At 36.2% G+C, this 15,153-nt stretch overlaps 1 protein-coding gene across 1 annotated transcript in view; it reads right to left on the reverse strand.

Moving 5' to 3' along the window:
- Window positions 1–1,133: 1,133 nt before the first annotated feature.
- ADGRG7 (adhesion G protein-coupled receptor G7) overlaps window positions 1,134–15,153 on the reverse strand; it is a 68,290-nt gene continuing 54,270 nt past the window's right edge. The window contains exons 14-16 of the mRNA XM_077118584.1: window positions 14,178–14,324; window positions 8,634–8,790; window positions 1,134–3,801 (exon numbers count right to left, since the gene is read on the reverse strand). Of these exons, the coding sequence (XP_076974699.1) occupies window positions 3,541–3,801; window positions 8,634–8,790; window positions 14,178–14,324 (565 nt within the window). The 3' untranslated portion in view covers window positions 1,134–3,540. The remainder of the gene's footprint in view (window positions 3,802–8,633; window positions 8,791–14,177; window positions 14,325–15,153) is intronic.

The raw sequence follows: 15,153 nt of genomic DNA on the forward strand, positions 1-15,153 counted from the left end.
GTGGGACATGACTTCCAGGGGTGTAAAAACCCCCTGGCAGCATGGGACAGAAATCCTGGGATGAGCCAGGACCCAGCATCAAGGGACTGAGAAAACCTTCTTGACCAAAAGGGGAAAAAGAGAAATGAGACAAAATAAAGTGTCAGTCAGATGAGGAAAACATATGGATTAAAAACAAATAAATAATAGGGAAACAAATATTAAAATAAATTTAATAATTTGAAATGCTAGTGACCAATGAAAGGGAGGGGTAAGGGGTATGGTATATATGAATTTTTTTCTGTTTTCTTTTTATTTCTTTTTCTGAATTGATGCAAATGTTCTAAGAAATGATCATGATAATGAATATATAAAAAGAATGTTCATGTTATATATTGTTTTGGTTTGATAATAAAAAATAAATTTAAAAAAAGAGAGAAAGCTAAAATAAAAAATGACATCATTTTGGTATCTACCTCTTCTTGCCATCTGTTTCTTGCTGCATAACAAACTACCTCAAAACTTAGTGGCTTTTGTGGTGATGAATGCACAAATCTGAGAATATAGCAGGAGGCATTGATTGTACACTTTAGATGGATTGTATGGTAGGCGTGCCAGTTTGAAAGGATTATGTACCCTAGAAAAGCCATACTTTAATTCTAATCCATTTTGGGAAGGCAGCTGTTTCTTTTAATCTCTATTCAGCACTGCAGGCCAGAAACTTGATTAGGTTATCTCCACAGAGATGTCGCATGCCCAACTGTGCATATTAACCTTTGATTAGAGGGAGATGTGACTCTATCCATTCCAGGTAGATTTTGATTAGTTTACTGGAATCCTTTAAAAGGGGAAACATTTTGGGAAAAGCTTCAGAACCACGAGAACCACGAGAGCCCAGCAGCCAGAGACCTTTAAAGATGGAGAAGAAAACTGTCCCGAGGGAGCTTCATGAACCAAGAAGCCTGGAGGGAAAGCTAGAAATGTCGCCATGTGTGCTGTGTGCCTTTTCAGTTGAGAGAGAAAAACCCTGAATGCCATCGGCCTTTGTTGAGTGAAGGTAACCTCTTGTTGGTGCCTTAATTTTGGACATTTTTTAGATCTGCTTTAACTGGGACATTTTCACAGCCTTAGAACTATAAACTTACAATTTAATGAATTCCCCCTTTTAAAAGCCAAAAAAAAAAGTGTCAGTGACTGAGAGACTCAAACAGATTTGAGAGGTTATTCTGGAGGTTAACACATTATATAGATACCCCTTTTTAGTTTAAGGTGTATTGGAGTGGCTAGAGGGAAATATCTGAAACTGTAGAGCTGTGTTCCAGTAGCCATTTTTCTTGAAGATGTATACTGATATAGCTTTTACAGTGTGACTGTGTGATTGTGAAAACCTTGTGTCTGATGCTTCTTTTATCTAGGACATGGACAGATGAGGGGAAAATATGGATAAAAAAATAAACAATAGTGGGAACAAAGGTTAAAATAAATTGAGTAGATTGAAATACTAGTGGTCAATGAGAGGGAGGGGTAAAGGGTATGATATGTATGAATTATTTCTTTTTTCTTTCTTTTGCTGGAATGATGCAAATGTTCAAAAAATAGATCATGGTGATGAATATACAACTATGTGATGATATTGTGAGCCATTGATTATATACCATGTATAGAATGTTTGTATGTCAAGAATATTTGTATGTTTGTTAAGCTCTTACAGTAAAAATATTTTTAAAAAAGAGTATGGCCATTTACAGAATATTATGTGGAAGTTTGGTTGCTTTAACCCAAGATATTTTTATTCACTACTTTTACTATAACCCAAGAGTGTTGAGGGGAAAAAGTGCAAAGAAAACTAAATTCACCAAGGGAATACCTGCATCCTACTCAGGTTAAATATGGCTCTTTGGTGATTTTTTTCCACATTTAATATGACCCTTCCTTAAGATTTAATTTGAATGAATATAAATCTTTGGACATAAAGTAGATCGGTAACATTTTAAAATTTCCCCTATGCCCAGGTTCCATTAGGACTATCACTATAATACCACTAAGAACGCTGACCCCTGATAACTGTTTTTCTTTTTTATTCTCTTTCCTTTGTCTCATTCTCCTGAGGCCTCAATTATAGATCAGATTAAATAGGCTCTTACCGGCTTGACTAAGAATCCAACAGCTATTTACAACAATTTCTATAAAAATACATTTTCTTTAGGTCATATGAGAAGGGTATGCCAGAGCTCACAAAACATTTGTTAGTCTCTTAATTCAATGCAGTTACAGCAGCTGCTTAGTTTATGACACAGTGGAACACAGCAACTCAAAGACTATGTCTCTTAATTCCAGGGGGCATGTTCCCTGTCCCAGTTGTGGTCTTTTTTATTTAGAAAGCCATTCATAATCCAAATCTTTGAAATTCTATGAGCAGTTCTATCTCAAAGTGACTGTGGTGGTTTGAAGCTGTAGGTACTCCAGAAAAACATGTTATTAAATTTAATCCATTTTTGTGGCTCTAAACCCATTGTAAGTAGGTAAGTTCATTGATGAGGTTATTTCAGTTAAGGTGTGTCTCACCTCAATCAAGATGGGCCTTAACCCCTATTAATGGAGTCCTTTATAAGAAAAATGAAATTCAAACAGAGAGGAAAGCCACAGGAAGCAAAAAGCTGAAATAGAACCTGGAAGAGAAGGAAAAACCCAGGAGACACTGCCATGTGCTTTGCCATGTAACAGAGGAACCAAGGATCGCTGGCAGCCAGTCCTGCCACAGTCTTTGGGGAGAGCATCATCTTGATTTGGATATCTTCCTGGCCTCAAAACCATGAGCAAATAAATTTCCATTGTTTAATGCAAACTATTGCATTATACTTGCTTTGAGCAGCCTTAGACAATGAAAACAATGATTAATGTTTTATTGTTTGAATATCAATGTCATTTCATCAACTAGAAAGGGCAGATTTGAAGCATTCTATCAAAAATTGGAAGGAGATGTCCAGGGTTTTTTTTTATTAACCAGTTAATCTTTCCATGCCTCACTGTCCATTTCTTACAAAGCCAATATCTCTGGCCACAAAATATGCTCTCTCTCTTTTTCTTTGTTTTCAGAAAAAAATATCCATTCACTGAGGTTAAATAAATTCAAGATTCTAAATTGGAAATAAGCACATACAAATTTATAATATTTACAGATCAAAAGCATGCTACATATAAGCAACTCCCTGAAATGCTCAGCAGGAGTCATTTTGCTTTGGAAGGTAAATTTAACTTTTTAGTAAATTAGAAAAGAATTCATTTTAGGTCTTATATTTCAAAGTTTGTCACATTGAATTCATGATTTAAGGAGCAACGGTAATTTTGACTATTGTGTGCAATTCTTCATTTGTGCAGCAATTTATTAAATAACAGAAAACTACCAAATCCATTATCTCCAGTGATAATAAACAACAGATTTTACCTAATTCCTAATCCTGAGCAATGGGGAGGACTGGGCAACAAAGAAAGGATACAGATAAATCAAAATCCATGCATGTTGAATACAAACAGGATCTCAAAAGGTAAGAGTTCTACTGACTACATGCTTGAGTTTGCTTGGTCACTTTCAGAGAGGGTCATTTCCTCAGTGATTACAGATGGCTCCAGTAGCCTAAAGTGTTCAGTTAGGGTTGGAAAGGATCTGAGCATATTATACATCCTTATACGGACATTTGGTAAAGTCATAAATGGCATTGCCTTCACACTCCCAGCAGATGACGACAGCGACTTCAACACTTTGGAAGCCTCGCTCTGGAAGATGTCTGTTCTAACAGTGTAAAGGATAAAAATTTGCAATCCCTGAAGATAGAATGAAAGTTTAATATTAGTGCTGTGATACAGAATCAAAGAAGAGATTTTATATCACCCTATCACCCACCCTTGTACACTTAAGTTTACCAGTCTGCAGCTGCTGTGCACATTTTCATCTAAGACTGCTGAGGAAAATTCCTTCTCATATATATATTGATACATGTAGTAGTGGAGTCAGAATACCTGGGTTCATGTCCTTCCTTGCCACCTGCTGGCCATGTAAGTTTGCTTATATATTCTAATCCCTAAGAGCTTCCATTTCTTGAAAGGTGCAGTTTAGTGATCCCCAGTTCTTCCAGTTCCAACACATCCAGTTCTAGGATGTGTTGGTGTTTTAGCGACAGGCAGAAATCTGGTGAATTTAAGGAAATATTTTCCAAAGCCCTTGCATTCATTTTTTTGATACTTTAAAATGAAGACCAGGTGCACATTCCACTTTGTGAAGTCCTAATGGTACCAGACACCTGTGCCCATTGTCTCATTAATCCTTTCATCGACCCTATAAAAGAAGTTTTACCATCCCCATTTTACAGATGAGGAAACTAAAGCTCAGCTAAATAAGGTAACTTGCCCAAGATTGCCTAACCAGTTAACAGGACAACTAGTAGAGACTGAAGTTGAGCCCTCACATGTTTGGCTCCAAAGTTCTTCCTGTATATAATAAATTATGCTGCCTCTCACTTGTAACTTAATGGAAAAATAAAGCATATTATAGAATCTAAGATGCCTCTGTCAATTCCTCATTAAAATCTTTTGTGGAAGTAATGCATCAATAACATCTGTGAATGAACGATAGCATTGCCTCAAGGTCACTTTCCTGATACTGACCATATACCAATGTGATGAAAGATATTATCATTGGAGGAAAATGAAAAAGAGTATATAGGAACTCGCTGTACTATTTTGTAACTTCTTGTGAATACTAAGATATATCAAATTTAAAAATGATTTAAACATAAACATCCATGAAATATCTCCAAGATGGGTATCTGCAGAACTCCAAGACTTAAAATACCAATTTCTAAAACCATACCCCTGGAGTGCTGTTACAAAAGATTGCCAGTGCTGATAGGAAGATAACCCAAGGATTTCGAGAGCTTGACTAATAAAATCAGTACATATTAGAAGGAGATAGACTAGTATTCTGGCCCAAAGCAGAAAGAGTAAATGATTTTTACCCAATAGACAGTATCTAACTGCTCTGAAGGAAGGCCCTGATGACAGAAGAGGGTGTACAGGGAGTATGGGTTTCAGAAGGACAGGAATAGTCATTGGTCATCCTGATTGTTACGGGAGAGACATTTTCAATTTGGGGTATATGGAAAATATGGTCTCTAGAGAAGTGTCCTCTTCTGTAGAGTAGAAAGTTTCACCTGGCTTTTCCGTAGTTTAAATTCCAAAGAAATAAAATATTGGATCCAATTTCTGGTTGTGAAATAATTAGGAAAATACCCTGTACCATGAGATTCAATAAGGACACAATTCTGTGGGTCCTATCTCATGGACTCTCAGTATTTCTATGTTCCCAAAATGTGTGGATCAAACTAATTACTACTAGCACAAAGATCAAACTATTTTTTAGGAAATATCTGTAACATTTAGTAAATATTTAATAGAACTATAACATCATAAATAGAAGGAACTTTATATGTGAACTAATCTAATTGTACTTGCATTTTAGTGTACATAAAAATCACTTGGAGGAGGGGTGCAAGGGTAGTTCAGTGGTAGCATTCGCATCTGCCATGCGGGAGACCTGGGTTTGATTCCTTGACTATGCACTTACCCCGACCCCCCCCCCCCCCAAAAATTCAGCAAGTGGTGCTGCAATGACAGGATAGTCATATGGAAAAAGAATGAAATGTGACCTCCACCATACAACATACAAAAAAAAATCACTTGGGGGTTCTTTTCTGAAATGAAGATTCTCAGCTCTTACCTATAAACTCCAATTCATTGATAAGGGGTGAAAACTAAGAATTAGCATTTTAACACTCCCTAAATTCTGATGTAAGTAATATTCAGACCCATTTTGAGAAAAGCATTCTACTTTAACCTACCTGTCCTCAATTTTATATATTTCATACCTCCCCTAGAGAAATTGTGTCCCTTGCTTAAAATCATATCAGTCATTATTAGTGAAGGTGGAAATACACTGTGATTCCTGATACCGAGCCCAGAAGAGATCAAGGAGAACAGATCATCACGGACAGAGGTACGGATGTAAGCCAAGAACCCCAAGGCATTGCAGCAAGCCAGCAACTAAACACCAGAGTCTGGGAGGAAGCACAGTCTGTCAAGACTTTGATTTTGGCCTTTTAGCCTCCAAAACTGTGAGATGATAAATTCATGTTGTTCAAGTCAATCCACTGTATTGGTATTTGTCATGCAAACTAAGACAGCAAATAGGGTTTTATGTCAAAATAATCGGAAAACTAAATATATCACATTTTAAAAGTACATATATAACATATAAAAATATTGTCAGAAAGTAATCCCAATAAACGTCAAGCTCATAAATTTTTATAAAGCAGTAACGGTCTATATGGGATCAAGTAATTATTTCCTTGCCTTCAGGATTGGCTATCTGGAGCATAAGGAGGGAGCTCCAGTAAGGATCTCCTTTACTTGCCCAGCAGGTGATTCAGTAATTACATTTGTTCACAGATAATCCTGCTGTAGTTTGGGTACATTTAAGAGAAGGAACATTTAATTATACTGAGGTATAAATAACCCTTCCAGGTCTGAAAATGAAAGTCTCTATGTCATAGTACTTTTCTTTAAATAAAAGACAGTGCTCACTATGGGAGTAAGAGAGAAATTCTGATCTCAAGGTAAGATTGCTATAATGCAACCTTGTTTTATTTTAAAGTTTTCAAATTTCTCATCCCTAATATATAAATACGAAGTTCTGAAAGCAAAAACTTTGTGGGGTCAAACATAATTATTTTTCTTTTTAATCTATCATTTTGGTTTATCTATATTAGTATTTTCACCCTGATGAAATTAGTAGTTGACCATAATATTCAGTCAAAATGTTCATTTTCTTATATTAGCCAATCCAAGGTGTTAATTGAATGGTTTCCAAAAAAAATTTTCTTTTAAGATTTTAATACAAAATATGGATTGAATTATAAAAAAAAAAAATTTCTGATTAAATATATCCGTGAGATAAGACTCAAGGAATAAAAGCATCCTCACACCCAAGTAAAATTAGAAGCCACAAACAACCTCATGAGGTTCTGTTACTGTCATACAAACCCTCTTGCAGATAACAACCATAAACTTTGGACAAAATATTTTTTAAAACTACCTGAAGACACTAGAGGACAACCCAAAACAGCCAGAAATCATGTTTGAGAAAAGGGACTGGCACTGGATGAGATTCCTGGTTGTGTTTTGTTTTTAATGGCTTTAAATCTGAAGGCAAACCCTGTTCAGTCCCACTCAGGTGACTAAACCTAGAGTTGAAATATGAAGTCTGATTGGATTGAAGAACCAAAGCACAGGGTTGATGGAAACCACAGCAGCTGGTAAATAAGAAGGAAAATCCAAGAAAGGAGAAGGCAGAAAGGGGGAGCTCCAAAATTTGCTTATAAACTCTGCCCAAATTCTGATCGACTTTTGAGTTACATGTATAGGGGGCTTACTTCAAGAAGCCCAGCTTAAGCCAAAAGGACTAAGTTGAGATTTGAGCTGCTGCCTACCCTAGAGAAGACAGAGCTTGAAATTTTGGTCCACTTAAGTTAATTCCAATCTTGGTAGGAATATAACAGAAATCAGAGATGCTGCAGTGTATTATTTATAGTGGTGATGGCAGCAAATATTGTGAATATGATTAATACTACTGAATTGTACATTTGAATGTATGTAAAGTGGGAAATTGTGTGCTCTATATTGGTTACTATAATCAAAAGTTTTTTTTAAAAAAAACATAAAATACCACACCACTGTCACATAAAATAAGTGGATGAAAAATATGTACTTTGCAAACAGTACAAATAGGGATATCACCCTGGATATAAGTTAAAGTAGATTTCATGACAAGGAATATTATCAGAGTTAAAAAGGAATATTCAAAATAATAAAAGGGTCAATTCATATGACATAACAGTCCTGAATGTATATGCATCTAAGAGCAGAACTTGAAAATACGTAAAGCAAATTTTGACAGTATTAAAGAGAAAAATAGACAAATTCACAATCAGAAAGATTTTAATGCTTCTTTTTCAGCAATTGAAAGAACCAGATAAATATATCAATAAAGACATCTAAACAACACTTATAACCACTCTGACCTTACTGACATTTTCAGAACACTTCACCCATGAGCCAGAGACTACACACTCCTTTCAACTGCAAATGTTTTGTTCACCAAAATAGACCAAATGCTAGACCATAAAACAAGCCTCAATAAATTTAAAAGAATTGAAAGAAAAAGTTCATCCATCCCCACAGGGGCCCAAGCTCCAATAATAATTGTACGTTGTCCATACCACTCATGGTAAGGTACTGCCATTGAACTGATGCATAGGGAAAAAAAAAGGAAGTGTTTTCCAAGCTAGCTGATTGACAAAATCACTTCTACACAGAGCAGAGAGACTAACATGATCCAACCTTTTGGATATTATGTTGTAGTACTTCTAGCCTAGGAAAAGAATGATAGTAGGATATCATTCATAAATTGCTAATGAGAATCAGTTCTTCATCTCTCCTTCCTCATTGACAAGGCTGAAGCAATGGCCTTCAGGGGCTTTAAAAGAAGGGTGTTATCATCTCCACCATGGCATGACCTACTTTCAAACTAGTCCACATCATACCTGAGTAGTGTTTAAAAGGCAGAATATGTAGCTTAAGACGAGCCTGATACCATCATTACCAATAAGCATAAAGAATGCCAGAATCCAAGTAATTCCAAAAATGACTGCAACAGATAATGTGCTAAGGACTTTCTTCATGGATGAAACCTTTTTTGTGCTGGGAGAGAGAAAGAAAGAAAATATTATTCATTTAAGTCTTTACTTATTAATATCATTGTCATCCTTCTACTTGGAAAGCACGCCTAGTTACCCACATACACTGTTCATTTAACAATATTATGCTTCAAGTAAATAAACAATGGTAAATCTTATATCACTGTGGAGAAAACCAGGTTTAGCAAGCTTTATTTAAAAGTATTGAAAACTTAGGCATGAACAGTTCTTTAAATATTACTGCAGAAAAATTTTACCAAGAATTTTTCATTAAAATGGAATTTTAATTTAGTAATTATTATAACTGAATCAGCCAATGAGGAATTCCTTTTATGAGCATTAGGGGATTTCCTGTTCCTTGGGATAATATGGGAGAGAAAAGCTTTTCAGGTGCAGAGTGATCTTCCTCCCTTTCATGCTAAATTTCATTTTCCTCATCTCTAAATAGATACAGAATAGTATCCAACTCATAGATTTTGGGATATAAATTGAGAGTGGATGTAAGTGCTTACCTGTTATATAGCAAGATTTCAATAAATGCAATCAATTTATAATCATGATGATGATGATAATACTCATTATGAACACGTATAATAAAATAACAAGAAACTTTACCTTGTCTAACAAGAGAGGCATGCTTATATAATTTCTTTCTGAATGTAATTTTATTCTCTATTGTTATATACTCATTGAAATAGAATGAAATGTGTCTCCTCTCTGAGAAGAGAAACTATGAAACCTAGAAGTGAATTTCCACAATCTAATCAAATCTAATAAAAGACAGACTATGAAGCAAATCACTTAGACATAAAAATATATATATTTTTAAATCAGGTAACATGCTATAAAAATGTATTAGTCACTGCTGAAAGGAAAACTAGATTTACAAATTCAAAGTTTTGCATATTTGATTAATAAAAATAAAATGAAGTTTCCAAGTAAACCTAAATTTAACTGTACTCAGTTCTTTATCAAAAGTTACAGATTTATCTGTTTTTTTCCATTCACTAAGAAATAATAACACTCTTGCTGTCCATCTCTTTTATTACCCATCTAAAATATGTCTTCTATGTTTATATGGTTTTCAAAAAATGTAGAATATGTTTTACATAATTATGAGAGGTCACAAAGCACTCTTGTATGAGATGCTTATTAATCGGCTTCAACAGTTTCTGAATTCAGCATGACCTCCCTGTTCCCACTAGAAAACATTTCATTCTGCAAAAGCTAAGAAAAGGCACAATACCTTTTAGTTTCTTAGATGGCTTTTGTAGATACCTACCTCCATTCTGAAAAAGTTTCCAAAGAAGCTTGACTAAAATAAAAAGTGCTTCCTATAGTTGTTAATAAACCTAATTCCAAAAGGGAGCTTTGCTTATATTCAGATATATGCCTCACTTCTCATCAGCCAAAGACACAGGAAGAAGTTTATTTTACAATCAGGAGTAGCTTTGTCATCCTTTTGTCCCGCCGATGGTCAGCACCAGCCCTCAAGACTGGCTACATAATTTGTGGGGCCCAGTGCAAAATGAAAACCTATGATCCTTTGTTTAAAGATTATTAAGTTCCCAAACAGCAGATCATTAAATCAAGTGCAGGGCTCTTCTGAGCACTGGGACTTGTGCAATAGCAGAGGTCATGTGTGGGTGATACCAGCCCTGCCAGCCCTGAATCTAAAATGAGAACAAGCAAGTTTTTGTGGTATCATCTGAAAAAAAAACAAAAACAAAAACAATGATTTCCTGCTTCCTCCCATGTTCCAGTGCCCAGCATTCCAACCATTACATTTTGCAGAGGGTTAAATTCCCTAATACTTCTACCATTTGATTTGCTAGAAAAGATTGGAATCTGTGTGTTAAATGAGAGAAGCTCTCTAACTTAATAGTTCCTAATTTTTTCCAGTATAAGGACACTGTTTTTAAGCTTGTCAAACAGGGTCTCAGAAAACCTGTGCCACATAGTGTTTTTATACCAAAGTAAATATCAAAATGACAATGCTTGGTGCATCTGTGGGTTTGCTAGTCCTTTGAATAACCCTGAACCATCCCAGGATCTCAGGCTAACATCTTGAGGATGAGTGCTTTAGCTTTCAGCTAATATTTAGAATCTGGAACAGGGAAAATACTGGTCAAAGTGGCTATAACGTGTGATAGGGGGACTGGAAAGGAGAAGAGTAGATAATGATGATGACACAGAGAGTAGGTCTGGCCAAAAAAGGATAGGCACTGACTGGTGAAAGATGGCTAAACCACAAAACAATAATTAGATTTTATATATTCATTGCGATTAACAAGAATTCAGAGGAAGATCAAGGAATATGGCAGACTGCCAATATGGATGCAAAATTTTGTAGCATCTTCCTTAAAGGGGAAGAATCTATTTCTATACTCCTGGAATCTGGGCATACCCATGTGACTTACTTTCATTAATGAAACTTTAGAAAATGTACCAAACAGAGGACTGATTGTGCTTGCACATTTGAGTTTGCCCTCTTTACTGCTCCTTGGAACTCTGAGACTACAATGTGAAGAAGTTTGGGTTGGCCTAATGGAGGATGAGAGACTACATGAAAGCAAAGACGTTTCACAGCTGAGGCCCCCTCCTAAGAGCATCCAGTTGGGAACCACAAGTTATTAAAATGAGCCATTCTAGGTAATTCTGCTTCATTCCAGACAGCCAAGACCAAGAACTGGCCAGCTCACACTCAAACTTGGGACAAATAATGCATATTTTTCATTCTGAGCCACTATGTTTTGGGGTAATCTGTTATGTGGCATAAGCTAACTGATTCACAGAACATAATCTGATAAACGATTAATTTATAGCATGCTTTTCATTGTAACTAGGCCAATTTAAGAATGGTGGCCTGTCAGCAAAACTCAGAAATACAGTTGGATTTGGTTGGTGTCTGTGATCAAAAATGATACTGTTTTAAATATAGGAAATGTAATTTAACTTGCCAGGATTTTTCTGGATCACTAATCAAAGGTTTTAATGATTATTACTGATAGCATTTTCACCATCTTTCCTCTCAGTATGAACTATCATTCCAATAGGAAAGATGATGCTTACTCTTGATCTGTAAAGAACACACTTAGGATTATTTTTCTAGTAATGATGGTGGTTTTCATTCATCTATCCATACCAAGTGATTTCATTTGGAGATCAAGAAAGCTCACAGACGTGCCTAAGTAAGCACTTGGATTGAGCAGAATATTGTGAAATCAAACTTGAACTTATAGCCTCATTAGCACCATGTCCTTATTCAAGGTTCTGTATGTGAGTGGGCAGGGCTGGGAGGGTGGAAGGCAGTGTGTGTTTGATAGCTCCAGTTATTTGTTTCTTCAAATGAAAGCTCTTGCTGTACATCATAGATGACACTGCGAATGCTTCTGGGGAACACAAGATTATAGAAAGGAGAGAGGTAGTCTGGATGGGAACTGGCAAACCAGAGAACAAGTGTCTCATCTGCAGGGAAGTAAGCTCGAGGTTGACAGATGTTCCAATTTGTCAAAAGAAAATCCAACTTTTAAGTGGAATCTCCCAATTTACATATGTTTGCAACTCATTTAAAAAAAAATTTTAAACCACGTGTAATTCAAGAAACACGTGTAAAATATAGCCTATAGCCACTAGTTTGTAAGATGAAAATGCAGTTACCAGAATCTCCTTTTATTTCTTTAACAATTCAAATCTTATTTCTTGAATATTTGGGGTTAGGAGAGAAATTTTTCTTTCCTGAGGTCTTTGGGTTTAATTTTATTTGGGCTTTTATAACAGACAAGTGTGTCATATAATGCAATAAATCCACATCATAGTGCTGGTGTTCAAGAGTTTGAGTCAAAGTGTAAAGGAAACTCTGTCCTTCAAACTACATACCCCTGCTATTGCCCCAGAACTTGAGAACAGTTCTGGGAACTGCAGATATATAATGGTGTAGCATTATGTGCTGGATGAACATTTCCCGGCAGCACCCACCCATTACTTTCTCTCTCTCTCTCTTTTTTTATTTTTTTACTTTTTTTCTTTATGAAAAATGACATATACACACAAAAGCACAAAATTTCAAAGCACAGCACCACAATTAGTTGTAGAACATATTTCAGAGTTTGACATAGTTTACAATCCTACTATTTTAGATTTTTACTTCTAGTTGCCCTAAGATGCTAGGGACTAAAAGGATATCAATTTAATGATTCAGCAATTATATTCATTTGTTAATCTTATCTTCTCTGTATAACTCCACCATCACCTTTTATCTTTTCATCTTTTTCTTTAGGGATGTTTGGGCTATGGCCATTCTAACTTTTTCATGTTGGAAGTGTCTGTCACTAATATGGTGTCATGGTCAGGTTCATGTGTCAACTTGGCCAAGTGGTAGTACCTGTTTGTCTGGTTGGGCAAGTGCTGGCCTGTCTGTTGTGATGAGGACGTTTCACAGAATTAAATCATGATCATGTCAGCTCCATCCACAGCTAATTCCATTTGTAATTAGCCAAAGGGGAGTGCTTAATCTAATCACTGGAAGCCTTTTAAAGAGTATTCAGAAGAGACAGTCTCTTCTTTCCTGCTTCAGCTGGCAAGCCTCTCCTGTGGATTTCGTCCAGACCCTCCATTGGAATCATCAGCTTCATAGCCTGCCCTGCGGATTTTGTGCTCTGCATTCCCGTGGTCACATGAGACACTTTTATAAATTTTATATTTGCGAGTGTTCCCTGTTGATTCTGCTTCTCTAGAGAACCCTAACTAATACATATGGAGTAGGGAGATGGAACTATCTGATGTTCTGGAGAGACTGAGCCCTCTAGGTTTCAGGACTTATCTGGTCCAGGGACCCATCTGGAGGTTGTAGGTTTCTGGTAAGTTGCTCTAGTGCATGGAATCCTTGCAGAATCTTATGTATTGCCCTAGGTATTCTTTAAGTTTGGTTGGAATAATCCTGGTTGGGGTTTGGCTGGTTATGATAGGTAGCAAGGTCTACCTGAAGCTTGCATAAGAGCAACTTCCAGAGTGACCTCTCGATTCTATTTGAACTCTCTCTGCCATTGATACTTTACTAATTACACTTCTTTCCCCCCTTTTGGTCAGGATGGAATTGTTGATCCCATCGTGCCAGGGACTGATTCGTCCCTGGGAGTTATCTCCCACATCACCAGGGAGACTTTCACCCCTGGATGTCATGTCCCATATAAAGGGAGGGCAATGATTTCACTTGCAGAGTTGGGCTTAGAGAGAGTGAGGCCACATCTGAGCAACAAAAGAGGTCTTCCAGAAGTACCTCTTAGGCATACCTATAGGTAGTCTAATCTACACTTCTCTACTCTAAGCTTCATAAGAGTAAGCCTCAGAATCAAGGGCATGGCCTATTGATTTGCCACCCATTGCTTTTACCTTGTTAGATTCTGGTTATTCTTCCACAGCACTTTGACTGTGATGATGACGAATACAACAACATTACTGATGAGGATGATGGCCACAGGTATGAATAATGACCACAAAAGTGGGCTTTTTATAAATTCTTTGTTTGCCAGCCAGCAGCTATGGAGGAAAAAAATTATTTCAGCTGACCAAAAAAAATATACACATTGGTTTCTTGTAACATTCACATTTATTGATATTCACTCACCTGAAAAACCTACTAAAAGTCAGTATCCCTTTACATCTTATAAATACGATAACTTTCAAGAAATCAATTAGAAGAGTTAATGGGGCCAGTTCTGCCATATTTCTCTATGACTCAGTAGGGACAAATGGAAAGAAAATGGCCATTGGAGTCAGGCAGTCCTGAATTTAAATTTTCACTCCCAGTTACCTGTTAGCTATCTAACTTCAGGCAGATTGCTTGTTTTTATTTTATTTCTGAATATCTAATACATGTACATGATTCAAAATGTAAAAGCTACAGATTAGTGTAGAGGGAAAAGATTCCTTCCCACATCTGTCCCCAAGCACCCAATTTCTATCCCCAGAAGCAATTAGTGTTTCTTATATATCCTTCCACATTTAGGCTATGCAAATACCAGCAAATATACATTTTTCCAGATTTGTAAACAAATGATAACGTATGATACACCCTTCTATACCTCGCTTAACAATATCTTGGAGATTAAAACATGTCAGAATATAGAGTACCCTCATTATTTTTTATTGCTGCATATTATTCCACTGTTTTGATCTACATAACTTAATTAAACAGTCTCTTATTGATGAGCATTTTAAAAACTTTAATGTTTAAGAAAGTTTGATAGTCATTTAACCTCATTGAACTTGTTTGTTTGTTTTTTACCCTTTTTAAGAAGGGTAGTGCCTCTTCTTATCTGTGAGGTGAGAATAACTGTAACCACTTCCTGGCATAATTGCAAGAGTT

Source organism: Tamandua tetradactyla, chromosome 10 (genome assembly GCF_023851605.1).
Source record: "Tamandua tetradactyla isolate mTamTet1 chromosome 10, mTamTet1.pri, whole genome shotgun sequence".
Classification (NCBI taxonomy): Eukaryota; Metazoa; Chordata; class Mammalia; order Pilosa; family Myrmecophagidae; genus Tamandua; species Tamandua tetradactyla.